At 46.5% G+C, this 22936-nt stretch overlaps 1 protein-coding gene across 1 annotated transcript in view; it reads left to right on the top strand.

Moving 5' to 3' along the window:
• Nucleotides 1-22936, top strand: part of gnav1 (guanine nucleotide binding protein (G protein) alpha v1) — a 38092-nt gene that overhangs the window by 4198 nt on the left and 10958 nt on the right. The window contains exons 3-5 of the mRNA XM_084195375.1: nt 10171-10263; nt 11602-11762; nt 14334-14462. Coding sequence (XP_084051501.1) covers nt 10171-10263; nt 11602-11762; nt 14334-14462 — 383 coding nt within the window. The remainder of the gene's footprint in view (nt 1-10170; nt 10264-11601; nt 11763-14333; nt 14463-22936) is intronic.

The raw sequence follows: 22936 nt of genomic DNA, 5'->3' as shown, positions 1-22936 counted from the left end.
CTGTGTGTGTGTCCTAAGGTTTCAGAATGGGGTTAAATAGAGGAATGTGGACAATACTGAGACACACCCCCTCACTGACTGGGGGAACCACCCACTCTCTCTCTCTCCCTCTACTCCCCCATTCTCTCTGTATCTCTCCCTCTACTCCCCCACTCTCTGTATCTCTCCCTCTACTCCCCCACTCTCTCTGTCTCTCTCTCTCTCTCTCTCTCTCTACTCACCCTCTCTCTCTCTACTCACCCTCTCTCTCTCTACTCCCCCTCTCTCTGTCTCTCCCCCACTCTCTCTGTCTCTCTCTCTCTCCCTCTCTCTCTGTCTCTCCCCCACTCTCTCTCCCTTTTTATATATATATATATATATATATATATATATATATATATTTTGGTCATTTAGCAGACGCTCTTATCCAGAGCGACTTACAGGAGCAATTAGGGTTAAGTGCCTTGCTCAAGGGCATATCGACAGATTTTTCACCTAGTCGGCTCAGGGATTAGAACCAGCGACCTTTTCGGTTACTGGCACAATACTCTTACCCACTAAGCTACCTGCCGCCCCTCCCCCTCCCTCTCTCTCTGTCTCTCCCTCTCTCTCTGTCTCTCTCTCCCCCTCTCTCTCTGTCTCTCCCCCACTCTCTCTCCCCCTCTCTCTCTGTCTCTCTCTACTCTCCCTCTCTCTCCCCCTCTCTCTCTGTCTCTCTCTACTCTCCCTCTCTCTCCCCCTCTCTCTCTTCTCCCTCTAACTTTCTTCCCATCCCTCTCTATTTTCCTTCTCACTTTGATTTTTACTCCTCTCTTCATCGCTCCCTTGCTCACCCCAATTCTCTACCTCTCTTTCTCCCCTCTTCACCCTTTCCCTCTTCTACTCTTTCTCCCCCTCCCTCCCTCCCTCCCCCTCTCTCCTTCCCTCACTCTGCCTTCTATATAATGTAGCAACATAATGAACACGTGTTGAGAGGAAACAACACTTGTTATCCCCCCACCCACCGGATAGACTCTGATATGCCAGATGAAGGTCCCGGGTGGTGATATGTGAAGGTGAAGGTTAGGCCATTTCCCTCCTCTTTCTCATAAAAGTCAGATTATCCAAGACTCACTCCACCATCACTGCCCCAATCAGTCCCCCTTTGATCTAAAGAGACACATTTGTAACATTAGCGCCATGGTAACCTTAGCGCCATGGTAACAGCACCATAGTAACATTAACACCATGGTAACATTAACACCCTCTCTTCCAGTGGAATAAATCACACGCTGCCTCACTGCCCTATCTATGCCCTTCCCTGAACCAACGAAAACAGAGACACACCCTGCTTTCTCTCTTACGCACACACACCCCGCCTTCCCCTCCCCTGTCCTGTCCTGTCCTGTCCTGACCATGCCCTGTACAGTTGATCTCTGCTCTAGGCCTGCTGCAGACTGGTAGAGACTATTTGATGAACCACACCAATTCTGTAGCAGGAATCATGCTTGCATCCCAAATGACATCATATTCCCTATATAGTGCACTACTTTTGACCAGAGCCCATAGGGCTATATAGGGAATAGGGTACCATTTGGGACGCACCCCTTTCTCTGTCCCATCGTTGGCTTGTGTTGTAGCCTGAAGTCCACGATTAGCTCCCTGGTTTTGTTGACGTTGAGGGAGAGGTTATTTTCCTGGCACCGCTCCGCCAGGGCCCTCACCTTCTCCCTGTAGGCTGCCTCGTTGTTGTTGCTTTCTTGAAGCAAGTGGGGACAACAGACTGGGATAGGGAGAGATTGAATATGTCCGTAAACACTCCAGCCAGCTGGTCTACACATGCTCTGAGGACGCGGCTTGGGAAGCTGTCTGGGCCAGCAGCCTTGCGAGGGTTAACACGCTTAAATGTCTTACTCACGTCGGCCACGGAGAACGAGAGCTCACAGTCCTCATGAGCGGCGGTGGCCAGCGTCGGTGGCACTGTGTTTTCCTCCAGGACCGAGTTTGGGAAACCCTGATCTACAGCACCCGGTGTCACAGGAAGGCTAAGAAGATCATCAACGACCTCAGCCACACAATCCATGACCTGTTTACCCAGCTACCATCTAGAAAGTGGAGACGGTACAGGTGCATCAAAGCTCCCGAGTGGCGCAGCAGTCTAAGGCACTGCATCTCAGTGCTAGAGGCGTCACTACAGACCCTGGTTAGATTCCAGGCTGTATCACAAGCCGGCCGTGATTGGGAGTCCCATAGGGCGGCGCACAATTGCCCCAGCGTCCTCCGGGTTTGGCCGGGGTAGGCCATCACTGTAAATAAGAATTTGTTCTTAACTGACTTGCCAAGTTAAATAAAGGTTAAATACAAATGAAATAAAAAGCTGGGACCGAGAGACTGAAAAACAGCTTCTATCTCCAGGTCATCAGACTGTTAAATAATCACCACTAACCGGCCTCTGCCCAGTACCCTGCCCTGAACTTAGTCACTATTACTAGCCGGCTACCACCCGGTACTCTACCCTGAACTAAGTCACTATTACTAGCCGGCTACCACCCGGTACTCTACCCTGAACTAAGTCACTATTACTAGCTGGCTACCACCCGGTACTCTACCCTGAACATAGTCACTATTACTAGCCGGCTACCACCCGGTACTCTACCCTGCACCTTAGTCACTATTACTAGCCGGCTACCACCCGGTACTCTACCCTGCACCTTAGAGACTGCCGCCCTATGTACACTACCAGTCAAAAGTTTGGACACACCTACTCATTCAAGGGTTTTTCTTTATTTTTACTATTTCCTACATTACAATTATAGACTGATCATTTCTTTGTCAGTGGGCAAATGTACAAAATCAGCAAGGGATCAAATACTTTTTCCTTCACTGTAGACTGACCAGGTAATCCAGGTCAAAGCTATGATCCCTTATTGATGTCACTTGTTAAAACCACTTCAAAACGTGTAGATGAAGGGGAGGAGACAGGTTAAAGAAGGATTTTTAAGCCTGGAGACAATTGAGCCATGAATTGTGCATGTGGTGCCATTCAGAGGGTGAATGGGCAAGACAAAATATTTAAGTGCCTTTGAACAGGGTATGGTAGTAGGTGCCAGGCGCACCGGTTTGAGTTAGTCAAGAATTGCAACGCTGCTGGGTTTTTCAAGCTCAACAGTTTCCCCTGTGTATCAAGAATGGTCCACCACTGTAGGACATCCAACCAACTTGACATAACTGTGGGAAGCATTGGAGTCAACATGGGCCAGCATCCCTGTGGAACGCTTTCAACACCTTGTAGTCCTTGCCCCGATGAATTGATGCTGTTCTGAGGGCAAAAGGGGGTGCAACTCAATATTAGGAAGGTGTTCCTAATGTTTTGTACACTCAGTGTATTTTTATATCCTGGACTCTGACATTGCTCGTTCTGATATTTCTTAATTCCTTTCTTTTAATTTTTTGGATTTGTGTGCATTGTTAGGTATTACTGCACTGTTGGAGCTAGAAACATAAGCATTTCGCTGCTCCTGCATTAACATCTGCAAAATATGTGTACGCAACCAATAAAATTGTATTTGATTTGGGATAGAGATACATAAAGAAGGCCCCTCTCTGTCTCATCCCTCCATTATTTGCTTCAGATCCCAGCCCTGGGGCTGTAGAGTGGTTTTACTCAGCAGAGAGCGTGAGGATAGAGTGAGATTTCTCTTTCATTCCACCAGCTATGTCAACAAGGATGGGGGCACTCAGAACTCTGGGGATGTCTTTATTGTCTGAGGATTCTAGAACTGTGTTGAAGATTCTAGAACAATGTTGAAAATTCTAGAACAGTGTTGGAAATTCTAGAACAGTGTTGAGAATTCTGTTGAGCAGAAAAGCTCTCAGCTTTAACACAACACTCTAGTAGTTAATGATTGAACGCCAGACCTCTGCCAGTTCAGCTACATTCCACATATTGTTTTTGTAACATTGTCCAGAAATACTAAGAGCGTGAAACATTTTTTTTATTCTTTTGTGTTTGAGAATGATAGAAAGGGTTATGTTGGATAGAACAATAGTTGACTATATCATGATTTTGGAATCACACACACACTGACACTGTTCTCACACAATATCAGCCTCTTGGAGCAAGAAGAGAATGTTGAAACCTGACTTCCAGGCAGTACATGGTAACCGCTAGCTACTACAACAATAAAAACACTCCCAGCTCTAAAGAGAAAAGAAGTTGGACAAACAATATGACACCCCTGCAATCTGTCCATCCAAGTCCCTTGGCAGGTTAGTAGGTGGTTTTGTATGTTTGTGTCCTTCATTATTACAGGGTAGGGTTGTTTTAGTGGCTGGGGATGTGGCAGTTTGAACCTGGTCGTTCTAGTGTTCCATCCATACAATTTGAATGTACAACTGAAGAACATCCAGTTTGGGGTCCAGACGTTGTCTTTTGGAAGCATTATTCTACCAGCGAGCAGATTAACTTGTTGTTCTACAGTATCCTCTCTGATAACGCCTGGGGCAAGTTTTTCATGAACGTGCACATACCACCCAAATAAACAATGTACACACCCCTACCATACATACAGCCTATTGACCTACTAAGTAAGGTGTGGTTGAATGAAGGTTTTGGTGGAAAATCTCTCTCTCTCACACACACACACACACACACACACACACACACACACACACACACACACACACTACCTAGGGATTAGTCCCTAAAACCTGTCTAGACCTGAGGCTGCTGTAGGAGTTAGGAGTGGGGAAGACTGAGGCTATGTCCCAAATGGCACCCTATTCCCTGTATAGTGCGCTATGGGCCCTGGTCAAAAATAGTGCACTATATAGGGAGTAGGGTGCCATTTTCTGATGCTAACTGAGGCCCTCAGTCTTTTCTGACGTGTTGCTTTTTGTTCCTCTTCAATCTTCATTGTTCTCTCACTTTTGCCCTCCTTTCCCCCTCTCTCCTTCTGTTTCTCTCCACCTCCATTTCTCTGGCCCACCCTCCTTACTCTCTCTATCTCTCCCGTGTGTGTGTGGGTTCCTGTATCTCGCCTCTGGGGGAGTAGTGACTGGGGCATTAGCTAAGCTGACAGCATACTGCTGAGGTGAATGAGAGTATCTGGAATTGTATCCCCCTTCCTACATGCATACAAACTATACAAAGGGGTGACGTAGCCCTCAGATATTGAGATCAGATTACTTGACAAACCCCTGGGGGTGCAGGCAGGGAGAGAGAGAGAGTATGTCTGTGTCCATTAGTCTATTAACATATTTTTATTTGAAGCGGGAAAGGAAAGAAGAGGGAAGTTAAATGACTAAAATGTAAATGGAAGTTGGAGGGGAGAAAAAAAAGAGATGGAGAAAGAACGAGATGGAGAGAGAGTGATGGAGAAAGAAAGAGATGGAGAGAGGGTGATGGAGAAAGAAAGAGATGGAGAGAGGGTGATGGAGAAAAAGTGGGATGGAGGGGGAGATGGAGAGAGGGAGACACAAGTTTTTTTTAAATACAACTTATCTGGGAAGCTCTGGTACGTCTGATCTGACTTCACACATACTCACACACACACACACACACACACACACACACACACACACACACACACACACACACGCTTCAAATAAAGCGTCTGGGAAACAAGGCCAGGAATGTGTTTATTTTGGATGGGGAGACGGGAGGGTAGAGGAAGGATCTGACCATCAGGCGGGGTGTGGGGGTGTGTGTTTATAATGATCTGAATACAACAGGACAGATCTCATCACTGTGTAAAGAGGCCTTTTTTGGCCTGCACACTGTGACACTTTTGAAGGGGAGGGATTTAACCAACACAGACGGTGAGGGTACAGGGGGAAGGTTTTAACCAACACAGACGGTGAGGGTACAGGGGGAAGGTTTTAACCAACACAGACGGTAAAAGTACAGGGGGAAGGTTTTAACCAACACAGACAGTGAGGGTACAGGGAGACGGTTTTAACCAACACAGACATTGTGTAATGTGTAGGTACAGACTCCCTTTCTTTGAGGTGAGAATTTCGAGCATGGTGCCAGTAAGACAGCAGCAGACCGTGTTGTTGTTTTTATCGCACTGCTTTGCTTTATCTTGGCCAGGTCGCAGTTGTAAATGAGAACTTGTTCTCAACTGGTTTACCTGGTTAAATAAAGGTGAAATAAAATAAAAATAAAATAAAAAAAAAGACCGGGGTCAGAGGTCACTAAGCCTAGCCACATGCTGCTTGTTAGGACCAGGGAAAGATTGGAGCCTCTTCTCATACTTTAGAAAAGCATATTCCCTCCCTCCCTTACTCTCTCTCTCTCAGAGAGAAATACAATGAGTCTCTGAGCTGCTTATTTTTCTGACACAAATCAATATGCAGGTGTCAGCAAAGATGAATATTGGAGAATGTGTTAATAAAGAATCATTACTCCCTGACATCTGACTGTCCTCAGCCCGGCTTAACACGATACTGATACTGAAGTTATGTGTCACTCTCACAGAGTTAGTTACAGTATTTCTTATCACACTGTAGGTACGCCTCACTGAGAAAGTCAAACCTCTCCAATAAACGTCAGAAAAGACAGACAGACAGAACGAAAGAGAGGAAGAAAGGTGGTCTAGACTGTGATTAAAATCGGGATGGAATGTAAGGCTTATCTCTTTCTGGCAGGGGAGAGAGAGAGAGAGGGAAAAGAGAAGGGAAGAGTGAGTGAGGGAGGGAAAAGAGAAGGGAAGAGATAGGGAGGGGGGAAAAGAGAAGGGGGGAGAGAGGGAGGGAGGGAAAAAAGAGGAGGGAGGGAGGGAGGGAAAAAGAGGAGGGGGGAAAAGAGAAGGGGGGAGGGAGGGAGGGAGGGAGGGAGGGAAAAAGAGGAGGGAGGGAGGGAAAAAGAGGAGGGGGGGAAAAGAGAAGGGGGAGAGAGGGAGGGGGGGAGAGGGAGGGGGGAAAGAGAAGGGGGGAGAGAGGGAGGGGGGAAAAGAGAAGGGGAGAGAGAGGGAGGGGGGGAGAGAGAGGGAGGGGGGGAAGAGAAGGGGAGAGAGGGAGGGGGGAAAAGAGAAGGGGAGATAGGGGGGAGGGAGGGGGAGAAAGAGAAGGGGGGAGAGGGAGGGGGGAAGGGGAGAAAGAGAAGGGGAGAAAGAGAAGGGGGGAGAGAGAGAGAGGGAGGGGGGAAAGAGAAGGGGAGAGAGAGAGGGGAGGGGGGGAAAGAGAAGGGGAGAGAGGAAGGGGAGGGAGGGGGGAGAAGGGGAGAGAGAGAGAGAGGGGAGGAGGGGAAAGAGAAGGGGGGAGAGAGGGAGGGGAGGGGGGGAAAGAGAAGGGGAGAGAGGGAGGGGAGAAAGAGGGGGAGGGAGGGGGGAGAAGGGGAGAGAGAGAGGGGAGGGGGGGAAAGAGAAGGGGAGAGAGGGAGGGGAGAAAGAGAAGGGTAGAGAGAGAGGGATGGGGGAGAGAGAGGGGAGGGGGGGAAAGAGAAGGGGGGAGAGAGAGGGGAGGGGGGAAAAGAGAAGGGGAGAGAGGGAGGGGGAGAAAGAGAAGGGGAGGGGGGAAAAGAGAAGGGGAGAGAGAGGGAGGGGAGAAAGAGAAGGGGAGAGAGAGAGGGAGGGGGGAAAAGCGAAGGGGGGAGAGAGAGGGAGGGGGGGAAAAGAGAAGGGGAGAGAGAGGGAGGGGGGGGAAAGAGGGGGGAAAGAGAAGGGGAGAGAGAGGGAGGGGGGAAAAGAGAAGGGGAGAGAGAGGGAGGGGGCAGAGAGAGGGAGGGGGGAAAGAGAAGGGGAGGGGGAGGGGGGAGAAGGGGAGAGAGAGAGGGAGGGGGGAAAAGAGAAGGGGAGAGAGAGAGAGAGGGAGGGGGAGAAAGAGAAGGGGAGGGGGGGAAAAGAGAAGGGGAGAGAGAGGGAGGGGAGAAAGAGAAGGGGAGAGAGAGAGGGAGGGGGAAAAGCGAAGGGGGGAGAGAGAGGGAGGGGGGAAAAGAGGGGGGAAAGAGAAGGGGAGAGAGAGGGAGGGGGGGAAAAGAGAAGGGGAGAGAGAGGGAGGGGGGAATGAGAAGGGGAGAGGGAGGGGGAGAGGGGGAGAGAGAGAGGGAGGGGGGAAAAGAGAAGGGGAGAGAGAGAGAGAGAGAGGGAGGGGGGGAAAAGAGAAGGGGAGAGAGAGAGAGAGAGAGGGAGGGGGGGAAAAGAGAAGGGGAGAGAGAGAGAGGGAGGGGGAAAAGAGAAGGGGAGGGAGGGGAGAAAGAGAAGGGGAGAGAGAGAGGGGAGAAAGAGAAGGGGGGGGAGAGAGAGAGGGAGGGGAGAAGGGGAGGGAGGGGAGAAAGAGAAGGGGAGAGAGAGAGGGGAGAGGGAGGGGGGGAAAAGAGAAGGGGAGAGAGAGAGAGGGAGGGGGAAAAGAGAAGGGGAGGGAGGGGAGAAAGAGAAGGGGAGAGAGAGAGGGGAGAAAGAGAAGGGGGGGGGAGAGAGAGAGGGAGGGGAGAAGGGGAGGGAGGGGAGAAAGAGAAGGGGAGAGAGAGAGGGGAGAGGGAGGGGGGAAGAGAAGGGGAGAGAGAGGGAGGGGGGAAAAGAGGGGGGAAAGAGAAGGGGAGAGAGAGGGAGGGGGGGAAAAGAGAAGGGGAGAGAGAGGGAGGGGGGAATGAGAAGGGGAGAGGGAGGGGGAGAGGGGGAGAGAGAGAGGGAGGGGGGAAAAGAGAAGGGGAGAGAGAGAGAGAGAGAGGGAGGGGGGGAAAAGAGAAGGGGAGAGAGAGAGAGAGAGAGGGAGGGGGGGAAAAGAGAAGGGGAGAGAGAGAGAGGGAGGGGGAAAAGAGAAGGGGAGGGAGGGGAGAAAGAGAAGGGGAGAGAGAGAGGGGAGAAAGAGAAGGGGGGGGAGAGAGAGAGGGAGGGGAGAAGGGGAGGGAGGGGAGAAAGAGAAGGGGAGAGAGAGAGGGGAGAGGGAGGGGGGGAAAAGAGAAGGGGAGAGAGAGAGAGGGAGGGGGAAAAGAGAAGGGGAGGGAGGGGAGAAAGAGAAGGGGAGAGAGAGAGGGGAGAAAGAGAAGGGGGGGGAGAGAGAGAGGGAGGGGAGAAGGGGAGGGAGGGGAGAAAGAGAAGGGGAGAGAGAGAGGGGAGAGGGAGGGGGGAAGAGAAGGGGAGAGAGAGGGAGGGGAGAAAGAGAAGGGGAGGGAGGGGAGAAAGAGAAGGGGAGAGAGAGAGGGGAGAAAGAGAAGGGGGGAGGGGGGAGAAGGGGAGAGAGAGGGGGGAAAGAGAACGGGAGAGGGAGGGGGGAAAAGAGAAGGGGGAGGGAGGGAAAAAGAGAAGGGAAGAGAGGGAGAGAGGGAGGGGAAAAGAGAAGGGAAGAGAGGGAGAGAGGGAGGGGAAAAGAGAAGGGACGAGAGAGGGAGGGGAAAAGAGAAGGGGAGAGAGTGAGGGGAAAAAGAGAAGGAAAGAGAGGGAGAGAGGGAGGGGAAAAGAGAAGGGGAGAGAGGGAGGGGGGTTAGAGACTAACAGAGATCCCCTAATCCCATTGAGTCACTCAGAGATTCAAACAGTTGAGTTTTCAGTTTAGTTACTGTCAGGGTTGGGGTCAATTCCATTTCAATTCCAGTTCATTCAGAAAGTAAACCAAATTCCAATTCCACATTTTCCTCATTAAAAAGCATTGAAGTGTACTACTTGAATTGACTGGAATTTAAATGGAATTGACCCCAACCTTGGATACAGTTGAGTTTTGTGTTTACTTGTATGACTTGTCTTCTGTTCGTCATCTTCAGACAGGTCTGTTATCTCCCCTTTAGCCTAAAGTCTGACTTGTCTTCTGTTCGTCATCTTCAGACAGGTCTGTTATCTCCCCTTTAGCCTAAAGTCTGACTTGTCTTCTGTTCGTCATCTTCAGACAGGTCTGTTATTTCCCCTTTAGCCTAAAGTCTGACTTGTCTTCTGTTCGTCATCTTCAGACAGGTCTGTTATCTCCCCTTTAGCCTAAAGTCTGACTTGAATGAACACCCCACTTTTTATTTATTTTAAGAGGTTATATAAAGGCTTTATGTATGGTGTTGTCACTGTTGCCATGTAATTCATGTCTGACCTTTTTGGTTATAAAGGCTACAGTTGTGTCCGAAATTGCACCGTTACCCATAGTGCACTAATAAGTAGTGTAATACATAGGGAAAAGGGTGCAATTTCAGACACATTCTATATGTACTTTTCCTGTGTGGTGTGAACACCGTTGCCACGGTAACTGGTGTCTTTGACCTCTGACCCCTGACCTGTTGACCCTGTACAGCCGGCGGTGCTGGACAACCTTCTGACCTCTATGAAGTTTGTCCTCCACGGGATGGGCATCCTCCGGATCAACCTGGCTAACAGCAAGAACAAGGTAGGGTTGGAGAGGGGAGAGAGAGTGTTTGTCCGTCTGTCTGTCTCTTCGTCAGTCTCTTGTCTATTGCTCTCACTGACTCTCACTGTATCTGTCCGTCCGTCTGACTTACTTTCTTTTTCTTTCTGTTTCTCTCTCTCGCTCTATTGCGCTCAGCCTCCACCTCATAGAAACACTGTACTTCACTTGATGGCTTTAGTGTGTGTGTGTGTGTGATTCCCACGGGGGGCCAGTATGAAAATGTATGCACTCACTAACTGTAAATCGCTCTGGATAAGAGCGTCTGCTAAATGACTAAAATGTAAATGTGTGTGTAATTTGTCCAGACGGACACTAGAGGGCAGCATCCCTACAGCAGACAGCAGTGTCTGTCACACACACACACACACACACACACACACACACACACACACACACACACACACACACACACACACACACACACACACACACACACAGAAGGCTGGCAGGTCCCAGTGGTCTGATTGGCTGCTGCTGCTCTCCATGTTTACTCAGCCCTGACACATTAGTCTGCTGGCAGCTCAGGACATTCCACACACACACACACACAGATACAGAGACTCGCGCACAGACACAGAGACTCACGCACAGACACAGAGACACACACGCACAGATACAGAGACACACACGCACAGATACAGAGACACACACGCACAGACACATAGACTCGCGCACAGACACAGACACAGAGACTCGCGCACAGACACAGAGACTCGCGCACAGACACAGAGACTCGCGCACAGACACAGAGACTCGCGCACAGACACAGAGACTCGCGCACAGACACAGAGACTCGCGCACAGACACAGAGGTACGGATGCAGATACACATGCACAAACACACTCTCGCTCTCTAGTTTTATTTAGTCACAGTTCAAATAGGCATTCAATAATAACCAGTTTAGTGACTGAGTTGTAGTGTAATTGCTTTATAATGACATACAGGGGTATGATCGGGAGAAGGTGTGTGTGTGTGTGTGTGTGCGTGCGAGGGTGAGCAATTGGGTGGGAGGTGTTATTGTCAGGTTCCATTCAATTTGAATAACTTTATTGCCAAAGGTAACAGAGCTCAAAGCATCACCACCCACACTAAGTCTGATGGCTCATAACTAGAGCTGTGATACTGTGATGAGGAATTGTGTTTTTATGGTCCGAGGTCACGCATTTCTACTGATAACCTTTCCTTTTTATTCATGATGTGTGAGAAAGAGATTTTGGGGTCTGCAGTGTATGTAGCTTCATGTCATGCCCACTCAGTACTGTTTCATGCAAGCTATATGTATGTACATGATACCATCTTTGTTGTCACCCCCCCCAGGTGCACGCCCACTCTGTGTTGTCCTGTGGGAGGTGTTTTGACGAGGATCAGGTGCTGTTTCCTTTCATAGGCCACGCCCTTTCCTGTCTGTGGGCTGACCAGGGGGTCCGAGAGGCCGCAGCCAGGGGTTACGAGTTTGAACTCAACGACTCTGCCCTGTAGTGAGTAAACTAATAACACACCTGTTAAAACACACACTGCCAGGGTGAGTACTGACCTGACTCACGTCTTACCTGAACACACCTGCACTGTACACCTGTACAACTCACCTATATTTTCACACTCCTTCTCTTTCTTCCTCTATTTCCTTCTCTTTCTCTCTATTCTCTCTTTCCATCTCTCTCTCCCTCTCCCTCCCCTCCCCTCCCCTCTCTCTCCTACACTCACACACTTGACTGTGGTTGAATCAGTGTGTGTTAAAGAGAGATCCAGGGGTCTAATTACCTAAGTGTGGAGGCCTGCTGGCCTGTGATTAGCCTTGTGGTGTGTGTCACTGACAATCAACACACACACACACACACCGTCACAAAGAATCCACCATGATCACCCTGAGAGAGACAAAGGAGAAAGAAGTAGAGCGAGAAAGAGAGAAGAGGTGGTCATTATGGATAAATCTATGTGACGGGGGTGAGTCTGAAGTAGAGAGAGAGAAAGAGAGAGGGCTAGACCACCCAGCCCAGCAGGAGGCTGTCATCTCTCTTCCTCTTCCCCCAGCATGAGGCCTCTGCTCTGGCTTTATCTACAGCGACAGGTCCCCTGGAGACCCACTGAGCACCAGCCGGACACCACAGCCTGGGAAATACACTTCGCACAAACACACACACACATACACAAACGCTTGCAAACACAGAAACACACACGCACAGAATGGCATCTTTGACATTCTAGCCCAGTCATTCCCTATCAGCTGCTTGGGCTGTAACACACACCTTGCAACCATCTATGACACACACACACACACACATACATACACACACATATACACACACACATATACACACATATACACACACACTAGTATAATCCATCTGTCAGATAAACCATAGCCTCATAGTACCATTAGTATTATGTAAAGCTCTAACTCTATCTGAAACCCATTAATCCACTAGTATGAATATTCAGTATGGAGATTAGTCTCATAGCATCTCCTGGGGGTTGGCTTATCACTGCACTCCACACCTGACAGCAGTGCTTCATTTGTAAATCGGGTGGTGCCGGAACAAAAAGTGAACGCGAGAGGGGGGGTGACCTGGGGAGTTCTGAGTTACCGGAACGCATGATAATAAAAAATAAAAAAATGTTTATAATAAAGCGCTGCATGCATATCATGGCATTTGTGTAGTGGCATAGAGCAGTAGAGTAGAGGCACTTACACACATTGGGAACATGTTTAGTAGCCTAAGGTCCGGGAAAAGTATTGCCTTTTATAAACGCAATTCAACGTCATTTTACATGAATGGAGACTTTGGTAGAATCTTTTTTAATACCACACAAATAATTGTCAGTGTCAAAGTAGCCTCCCATTTCAAACTGAGAATCAGAGATCAATAAAAACGACCTTGTCTTGAATCCATCAATAGCCTAGGTGTTTGGAGACACATATTGTAGGCTACAATGTGACGAGGAAATTATAGTCCTAAAAATGATTTCCAGTTTCACTGACTCACCCTGTGATGCGCAGCTCACTCACTGGTGATGGCCGATGCGCTCGTGCCAAAAGCCTCTCTCTCTCGCTCTCTTTTGTAAAACAGTATTTGGAAGTTGATCAAATATTTTGGTAGCCTACAGCGTAGTCTTCTCTTTTCAGCAGGAGACATTTGCTTTCCGACCCGTGTTTTCCCTCGATTGTATTTGAAATATTGCGAAAGGCCTGTTTAGTCTGCATGCTGTTGTTTCTCTGACAGATTTGCTGGGCGTTCCTGACTGTAGGCTATTCCTTGTTATTGGGCTACATTCCACAGCTATTGATCCTCTGTGGCTAAATTATAGGCCTTCTCATGGTGTAGTAGGCTATTCTGAATGATTTAATTTATTTCTGAACAGACAGCAGTAATTCTATGATTTTGGCAAATTTATTTCAATTTATTAAGGGTGCTGCCTGCAGCTTCTCCAGAACCCTTTGTGCAGCTATGATTCTATAAGGAAATAAATGATGAAGTGCATCGCTGGATAGATGAGTTGCAGGCTCAGGTCTATCAGAGCAGAGAGGGAGAGAGATCATAAAACATTTATCATTCTAGTTATGGAAGAGATACGCACTTCTCACACAGCCACTCGTTGGTCTCAAACATAGGTTACAATGTTGCACAAACAATAAATCCGGGTCGGCCCAACCCGAATCAACTTTTAGAATATTAGGCCCGGGCTGAAAATCAACATTTTCACATTACGTTTTTTTTTTGTGGGGGCAGGAGATTTAACGAAGAGGAACTAACTAACTCGAATGAACTATGATCGCTTTTATTATAATTTTTACATTGCAAAAAGTGTACATTATTTTTCATGCTTCGAGAGGTACCGGAATAAAACAGTCCAAAATGGAGAGGTGCAGGATCCGGCTCAAATTAAAGGGAAACGTGTGTTAACATTGCCAAAGCAAGTGAAGTAGATAGTAAACAAAAGTCAAATAAACAATAAAAATGAACAGTGAACATTACACTCTCTCTCTCTCAGCTTTCAGATATACAATGTTTAGATAAAATGATCTAATCTTTGTCTTCCTCCTCCTGTAGTTTCTTTGAGAACATGGGTCGTATCATCTCTCCAGACTACGTTCCCACGGAAACAGATGTCCTGAGGGTCAGACTGAGGACCACCGGGGTCATAGAGACACAGTTCAAAGTCAAACACCTGCTCTTCAGGTAAATAACACTATTGTGTGTCTTCTCTTGTTGTTGTTGAAAATAAAACTTTCCCCCAAACACGTAAGCCTACTATCAAGGCTTTAAATTAAAAATGTTCATTGTTAGCACTGGTGCTCCCATCTTAAGAAAGTTAGGAGCACCACATGAAATTTAGGAGCACCAGAATATATTTTTTCAATTGATTGAGCCTATATGAATTGTAGCTTCTTTTGAAGCACATGATGTGCCGTAGAAACTAGCATGTAATACTTTAAAGACATTTAGTTTATTATAAAAGCTAAAATGTGAATACCTGTCATTGTCATTACAAAGTCATTTGTGGAATATTAGGTTTTTACATTGTTTAAAAGCACCATTTTCCTATTGAGATACGTTACATTGAAAATTGTACACTGTCTCTTTGACTACATGCAAGAGATCTGTCATTCATCCATTCATTGCTATGATCATTGATCTGCTGAAGAAGATTTTCCTTTCTTTCTGTGCCCCCCAATGTTTGGATATCAGTGGAGGCTGGTGGGAGGAGCTATAGGAGGGTGGGCTCATTGTAATGGCTAGAATGGAATAAATGGAACAGAGTCAAACGTGGTTTCTATATGCTTGGTGTGTTTGATACAGTTCCATTAATTCCATTCCAGCCATTAGAATGAGTGGAAGGGGGAAAAAGTAAGGAACTTGTCCATCGGCCCTGCATTGAAGACCATGATTGGTTACATTTAGAAAGTTGTCAAAAATAGCTATGACAGGTTCTTGTATCTTTTCATCTATGGGACCATGTCACGTTATCACACACACACATACACACACACTTATTTTGTCATAGAGACTTATCTCTAACAGCCAATTGGCTAGTGCCAATCAGACAAACTTATATCTGATTGGTCTGTGGTTGAGCCAGCAGGAAGTCAATATGTCAATACCCTAACAGGCCTTATCAACACACAGTGGACTGGAGAATCTCATAACCGGGCACACACACACACATGCATATGGACACAGACACACACACACACACGGACAAACATACTAGGGATGTGACAAATGGAAAGAATGTTTTAACGCTTAAATTCCGTTAAAACAAAAACAAAAATCCATAAAATTCCATGTGAATTCACAATGCAGTGGCGCTGCTGCCAGCAACCTTTTGGGTCTCACGGTGCGTCCCTTTCAGATGGTTAAGAATTGCACCTGTACTACCATTACTGTACCTCAATTCCACCTCGCAAAGTTTGCATTTCCTTCTCATTTAACTTGTCAAAGTATTGCCATACAGGACTTCGCTGCTGTTGCTTGCCTTTCGCTGCCATTTCTCCAACCCTTAACAGAAATGACGAAGTGGTGTAGAGTTGAATCCAAAATAATTGATTCCTCGACTCCTTGCACGTCGACTCCCCTTTCCGAGTGTCGAGATAGCGGAATCGACTCCTAAGATTCAGTATTTTTGGAACGGAGGAGACTGATTACTTGCCAGTGTTTGTGTTCTCGGAAGTATGGCATCTTTCATTCAGAGCTAGCGAGGTAGCTGCATTGTGATTTAGAATTTTGTGTTGGTGAAAAACTGTTTTTCGGTTAGGGGATTTTTCTTAACGGTATAGAACGCAATTTCTTTTAAACGTTTCACACCCCTTAAACATACTCACTCACACACACATAGTCAACGCCTTGCCTTATCGTGAAATAGAGAGCCACCTGTTATAGTAAGTACAGCAATCAGAGAGACATCAAGAAGTGCCTGCGTGTTTTAGTTTGACCTCAATCATTGGTTTTATATAGAGCACGGCTTTTGATCCAAAATGGCACCGTATTCCCTATACAATGCACTGGTGAATAGGGTGCCATTTCTGACGCAGTCTCTGCAATTAAAGGTCGTCCCTCCAAGTGCCTGCTCATAAATATGGAATAATAGGGGATTGTGGGGGATTTTCCGCTGGCTGGTTTCCGTAGCGATTTGAATGGTAATGGTTCATCTTGGAGGAGCCATTAAGCTGAACTAAATGCAGAGAGAGAGCGAGAGAGTTTCCCCTTTCCACACCACTCCTCGGCTCATCCACCTCTGTTTTCAAGTGTTATCCTGTAAGCACCAATTGAGCTCCTCTCTCTCTAAACAACTTCTGACAGAACAGTGTGTAGCACAGGAGGGTGTGGAATCAGAGTTTCGAGGGCTTACGAAAGGAGTTCCCCAGGGCTCAATTGTAGTTCCGATCTTTTTTACACTGTATATAAAATCTCCTTCTGTATGCTGCTGACACATTTTTTAAATTTTCTGTCCCATCTAATTTTGAGAATGCTTTTCAGGATTTACAGTTGGCTTTTGATGCTGTTCAAAAGCAACTGTTCGAATTGAAACCTGTGCTTAATGCAAGGAAAACTACATTTATGGATTTCTCTTTTCTGAAAGTAGACAGATGGCATCACTTGCAGATTTTAAACTTTTAAAAGCCAGCAAATTGATAGGGTCACCTCCTATAATTATTTCGGGATTTGGTTAGAAGAAAACCTGCATTTTTAAACGACACATAGATAATTTGACCAAGAAACTGAAGTTGAGGTTGGGTTTTTATTTTAGGAACAAATCTTGTTTTTCAATGTCAGTCAGAAAGGATGTTGTTCAAAGCACATTTGAATCTGTGCTGATTACGGTGATATTGTGTATATACAGGCTATATACAGGCCTCAGAAAGTTCCTTAAACTCTGAACACAGTTTATAATGGTGCTTTAAGATTTATCACCGACGCTAGATCACTCATCCATCACTGTGATTTGTATGCCATGGTGCAATGGACCTCTCTCTCCACCAGGAGGCTAAAGCACTGGTACACTTTTGTGTACAAAGCATTAATAAGGCAACTCCCTTTGTATCTCTGTTCCTTACTGACCAGATCAGTCACTCAATACAGTCTTCGTTCAGTCGCTGCTGTCCTTGTCTGTTACTAAGGCTAGAACTGAGATGGGGAAACAATATTTTTCCCATAATGCCACTTCATCCTGGAACGTGCTTCAAAATATATTAAAGTAAGAGTAGTTAGTGTCCAAAGCCGGTTTTTAAGACTCTGACTACAATGTTTTTGAGAGCTGCAGTTGTTTTTAATCTTCAGATGTATTTGTAACTTGTGACACATCGTCTTTTTGTGTGTATTATTCTTTGTAAAATGTTATGTACATGCTGCTATTTCCCTGTTTTGCCTTCTTGCCAGGTCGCCCTCGCAAAAGAGGTTTCTAACAAATGGTGCTTACCTGGTTAAATAAAGGTAAAAAAACAAATAACCCTTCCAAGGGAGCTCCTCTGTCTAAACAACCCTTCCAAGGGAGCTCCTCTGTCTAAACAACTCTTCCAGTGGAGCTCCTCTCTCTAAACAACTCTTCCAATGGAGCCCCTCTCTCTCTCTAAACAACTCTTCCAGTGGAGCTCCTCTCTAAACAACTCTTCCAGTGGAGCTCCTCTCTCTAAACAACTCTTCCAATGGAGCTCCTTTCTCTCTCTAAATAACTCTTCCAATGGAGCTCCTTTCTCTCTCTAAATAACTCTTCCAATGGAGCTACTCTCTCTAAACAACTCTTCTAATGGAGTTCCTCTCACTAAACAACTCTTCCAATGGAGCTCCTCTGTCTCTAAATAACTCTTCCAATGGAGCTCCTCTGTCTCTAAACAACTCTTCCAATGGAGCTCCTCTGTCTCTACGCAACTCTTCCAATGGAGCTCCTCTGTCTCTACGCAACTCTTCCAATGGAGCTCCTCTGTCTCTAAACAACTCTTCCAATGGAGCTCCTCTCTCTCTCTCTAAACAACTCTTCCAATGGAGCTCCTCTCTCTCTCTCTAAACAACTCTTCCAATGGAGCTCCTCTGTCTCTATGCAACTCTTCCAACCACAATCTGCATCCCAAATGGGACCTTATTCCCTAAATAGTACACTACCTTTGACCAGAGTAGTGCACTATATAGGGAATAGGGTGCCATTTGGGATGCAACTAACACTCCAGTCTCCTAAAATACATTTTCATATGAATTATAATAACTAAGCATATTACCTCTGCATTTCAAATGAATTATGATAACTAACAATATTACCTCTGTATTTAAAATGGTAAACCATATTACCTGGGCTGTGGCGAGAGGCTTTTCATAAGGTGCCTCTGTTTTGCATCTTAACATTGTCACACTGCGTAGTGGGAACTGCATGTCAATATGATACAGACAGACCCTGTGTGTGTGTGTGTGTGTGTGTGTGTGTGTGTGTGTGTCTGTCACAAATTGGCGGAATATCTGTGTGATGGCCTCTGTCTAGGAGCAATACAATAGTTGATTTGGGTTACCAGAATCAACACCACACACACCACACACACACACACACACAATCAGCATGTAGGGTCATGGACACATGAAATTGAAAGCTGTCAATCAAACTGCAGTATGCACTACAGATGCTTTTTACTGCAGTTTGCACTACAGATGCTATTATTGACAAATTACCCATCACATAAAACACACACACCCCCCACTCTAGTCATAACTCCCTGTAGATGGGGGAACGGGGACAGAGGCCCCCCTTTTCAATTTCCTCAAAGACAATAACCCTCAGCACAACACAACACAACACGGCAGGACAGACAGACGGGGGGAAAAAGGTCATCTCTCCAAAGAAAATGATTTTTTTGGGTCCATTTCACCTTTTCTAAACTAGATACCTCCACTTCAGTATCTATCTGTGTCATCCACACTTACTGAGAGAGAGGTAGATGTGAGGAGAGGGAGAGGGAGAAGGAGAAGGAGAGGGAGAGGGAGAGGGAGAGGGAGAGGGAGAGGGAGAAGAGAGGAGAGGGAGAGGGAGAAGAGAGGAGAGGAGAGGGAGAGGAGAGGAGAGGGAGAACGGCAGAAAAACCCCAATATGACAGTTCTCTGGAATATCTTTTAAAATTTATGAGATCAGATTTTTCCTGTGTGTATTTCACACCCAATTTTACTTTGATGTATGTTTTCAAACACACTCAATTATTAATCAAGCCAAATGTTCATTATTTTAATAATTAAAACGAAAAACATTGGACCAGGGATGTCGAACCACATCTCTGGGCAAAGAGGCTCATCCTGATCTTTATATAGTGTGTGTGTGTGTGTTGTGTTTTGAAATATTCAACAGCCTTTAGATGTCAAATGGCTCATTACATACGTCCCCTGTAGGAGTGTATGTTTCAGCACCCATAGGTGTGTGTCTGTGTCATCTAGATGTAAAATAAAAAGTATTCTGAATGATTGAAGGCTGACAGGAAGTGGTTTCTGTTTGGGTCGGGGTCAGTCTCGCTCTCGTCTCCTCCTTCCTGGTCCTTCTTCTCCTCTACACACACGCTTTGCTTTTGTTATTTCTGTCACTATGACTACGGCTAAATCCCACAGCCATCGCAGGTAATGTCTGTGTGTGTGTGTGTGTGTTTATGCGCTGCGGGGGTTAAATGGTTAAGCAGTAAAAGGACCGGTGGATGAATGGGTCTGTCAGGGTCTCTAGTTGTCACCCATTGTCTGCCTCTCTATCGAAAAGACAGTTTTTCACAGGCTTTTTATGACCCGTAGTTGTTGACAGTGGGCGACATGGTGTTTTGTGTGCGTGCGCACGCAGTGGGCGGGGTTGTAATACCTGATGAGTTAGAAGGAAAAAGGAGGCGAGAGATGCTTCATTATAATATCAGTGTCATTCTCTATTCTCTCTCTCTCTCTCTCTCTCTCTCTCTCTCTCTCTCTCTCTCTCTCTCTCTCTCTCTCTCTCTCTCTCTCTCTCTCTCTCTCTCTCTCATTCTCTCTCTCTCTCTCTCATTCTCTCTCTCTCATTCTCTCTAAAGTTTGTGGTGAGGGACCCAGAGAGGGATGGAGAGAGAGATTTATTCCTGAACCTCCCCCCTCCACACACACACACCCTCTTCCTCAGTCAAGGTCACCGTAGGTCAAAGGAGGCGAGAGATGCTTCATTATAATATCAGTGTCATTCTCTATTCTCTCTCTCTCTCTCTCTCTCTCTCTCTCTCTCTCTCATTCTCTCTCTCTCTCTCTCTCTCATTCTCTCTCTCTCTCTCTCTCTCTCTCTCTCTCTCTCTCTCTCTCTCTCTCTCTCTCTCTCATTCTCTCTCTCATTCTCTCTCTCATTCTCTCTAAAGTTTGTGGTGAGGGACCCAGAGAGGGATGGAGAGAGAGATTTATTCCTGAACCTCCCCCCTCCACACACACACACCCTCTTCCTCAGTCAAGGTCACCGTAGGTCGCAGTTCATTAGCTAACCCCTAATTAACTATGTAATGAAAGACAGAACGGAACACTCATTTATCCTCCAATCACATCGTCTCCTCCGTCCGCCAGCCCTCGCCGCCCAGACGTCACGGGCCAGCTGAGTTAGTGCTCACACACACACACACACACACACACACACACACACACACACACACACACACTTCCTGCTTCCCATTGACCTGTGACCCCCCTCATTCCATCTCTAGAGAGATGAGATTGTCTGCATCCCAAATGGCACCCTATTCCCTATTCAGGTCCCATAGGGCTCTGGTGAGAAGTAGTACTATATAGTGAATAGGGTGCCATGGGGACGCGGCCTCTCTCCATTTCCCCTTGTCTTCATCAGAGCATCAGATAATTAACCGATACTGATGAATGACCAAGGAATTAACAAGTAAAGTGGGAGAGAGAGGAGGAGAGAGCAAAGAGGGGAAGATAAAGGAGGGGATCAGCTAGCATCATTTGTTAATTCACCCGTTTGTGATTTTGAGATGTAGTTGAAATTGTTGTGTAAAAAAAAAAAAGGGCCATTTGTAATTGAGAGTTGAGGGAAGTGATGGTCTGGTGCTTGTGTTGATATGAAAGGAGAGACAGAAATCAAAACAGACAAATAAAGAAAGGAAGGGAAAGAAAGAAAGAACAAATGACAAAGAAATAAAGAATTGTGTATAGTAGGACAGGTCTTTATGATATCCTACCTTTCAGATTACTGCCTTCCAAATGGCACCCTATTCCATACATAGTGAGGGAAAAAAGTATTTGATCCCCTGCTGATTTAGTACATTTGCCCACTGACAGAGACATGATCAATCTATAATTTTAATGGTAGGTTTGTTTGAACAGTGAGAGACAGAATAACAACAAAAAAATCCCTCTGCAAAACATGACTTAGTACTTGGTGGCAAAACTCTTGTTGGCAATCACAGAGGTCAGACGTTTCTTGTAGTTGGCCACCAGGTTTGCACACATCTCAGGAGGGATTTTGTCCCACTCCTCTTTGCAGATCTTCTTCAAGTCATTAAGGTTTCGAGGCTGACGTTTGGCAACTCGAACCTTCAGCTCCCTCCACAGATTTTCTATGGGATTAAGGTCTGGAGACTGGCTAGGCCACTCCAGGACCTTAATGTGCTTCTTCTTGAGCCACTCCTTTGTTGCCTTGGCTGTGTGTTTTGGGTCATTGTCATGCTGGAATACCCATCCATGACCCATTTTCAATGCCCTGGCTGAGGGAAGGAGGTTCTCACCCAAGATTTGACGGTACATGGCCCCGTCCATTGTCCCTTTGATGCGGTGAAGTTGTCCTGTCCCCTTAGCAGAAAAACACCCCCAAAGCATAATGTTTCCACCTCCATATTTGACGGTGGGGATGGTGTTCTTGGGGTCATAGGCAGCATTCCTCCTCCTCCAAACACGGCGAGTTGAGTTGATGGCAAAGAGCTCGATTTTGGTCTCATCTGATCACAACACTTTCACCCAGTTCTCCTCTGAATCATTCAGATGTTCACTGGCAAACTTCAGACGGGCCTGTATATGTGCTTTCTTGAGCAGGGGGACCTTGCGGGCGCTGCAGGATTTCAGTCCTTCACGGCGTAGTGTGTTACCAATTGTTTTCTTGGTGACTATGGTCCCAGCTGCCTTGAGATAATTTACAAGATCCTCCCGTGTAGTTCTGGGCTGATTCCTCACCGTTGTCATGATCATTGCAACTCCACGAGGTGAGATCTTGCATGGAGCCCCAGGCCGAGGGAGATTTGACAGTTATTTTGTGTTTCTTCCATTTGCGAATAATCGCACCAACTGTTTTCACCTTCTCACCAAGCTGCTTGGCGATGGTCTTGTAGCCCATTCCAGCCTTGTGTAGGTCTACAATCTTGTCCCTGACATCCTTGGAGAGCTCGTTGGTCTTGGCCATGGTGGAGAGTTTGGAATCTGATTGATTGATTGCTTCTGTGGACAGGTGTCTTTTATACAGGTAACCCTTTAAGAGTGTGCTCCTAATCTCAGCTCGTTACCTGTATAAAAGACACCTGGGAGCCAGAAATCTTTCTGATTGAGAGGGGGTCAAATACTTATTTCCCTCATTAAAATGCAAATCAATTTAAAACATTTTTGACATGCGTTTTTCTGGATTTTTCTAAAATTTTAGACAGATCATGTCTTTGTCAGTGGGCAAACGTACGAAATCAGCAGGGGATCAA

This window comes from Coregonus lavaretus (genome assembly GCF_964263955.1).
Source record: "Coregonus lavaretus genome assembly, contig: HAP1_SCAFFOLD_666, whole genome shotgun sequence".
In the NCBI taxonomy this organism is placed as follows: Eukaryota; Metazoa; Chordata; class Actinopteri; order Salmoniformes; family Salmonidae; genus Coregonus; species Coregonus lavaretus.
The sequence above is the reverse complement of the archived record's forward strand: the minus strand, read 5'-3'. Positions and strand labels throughout refer to the sequence as shown.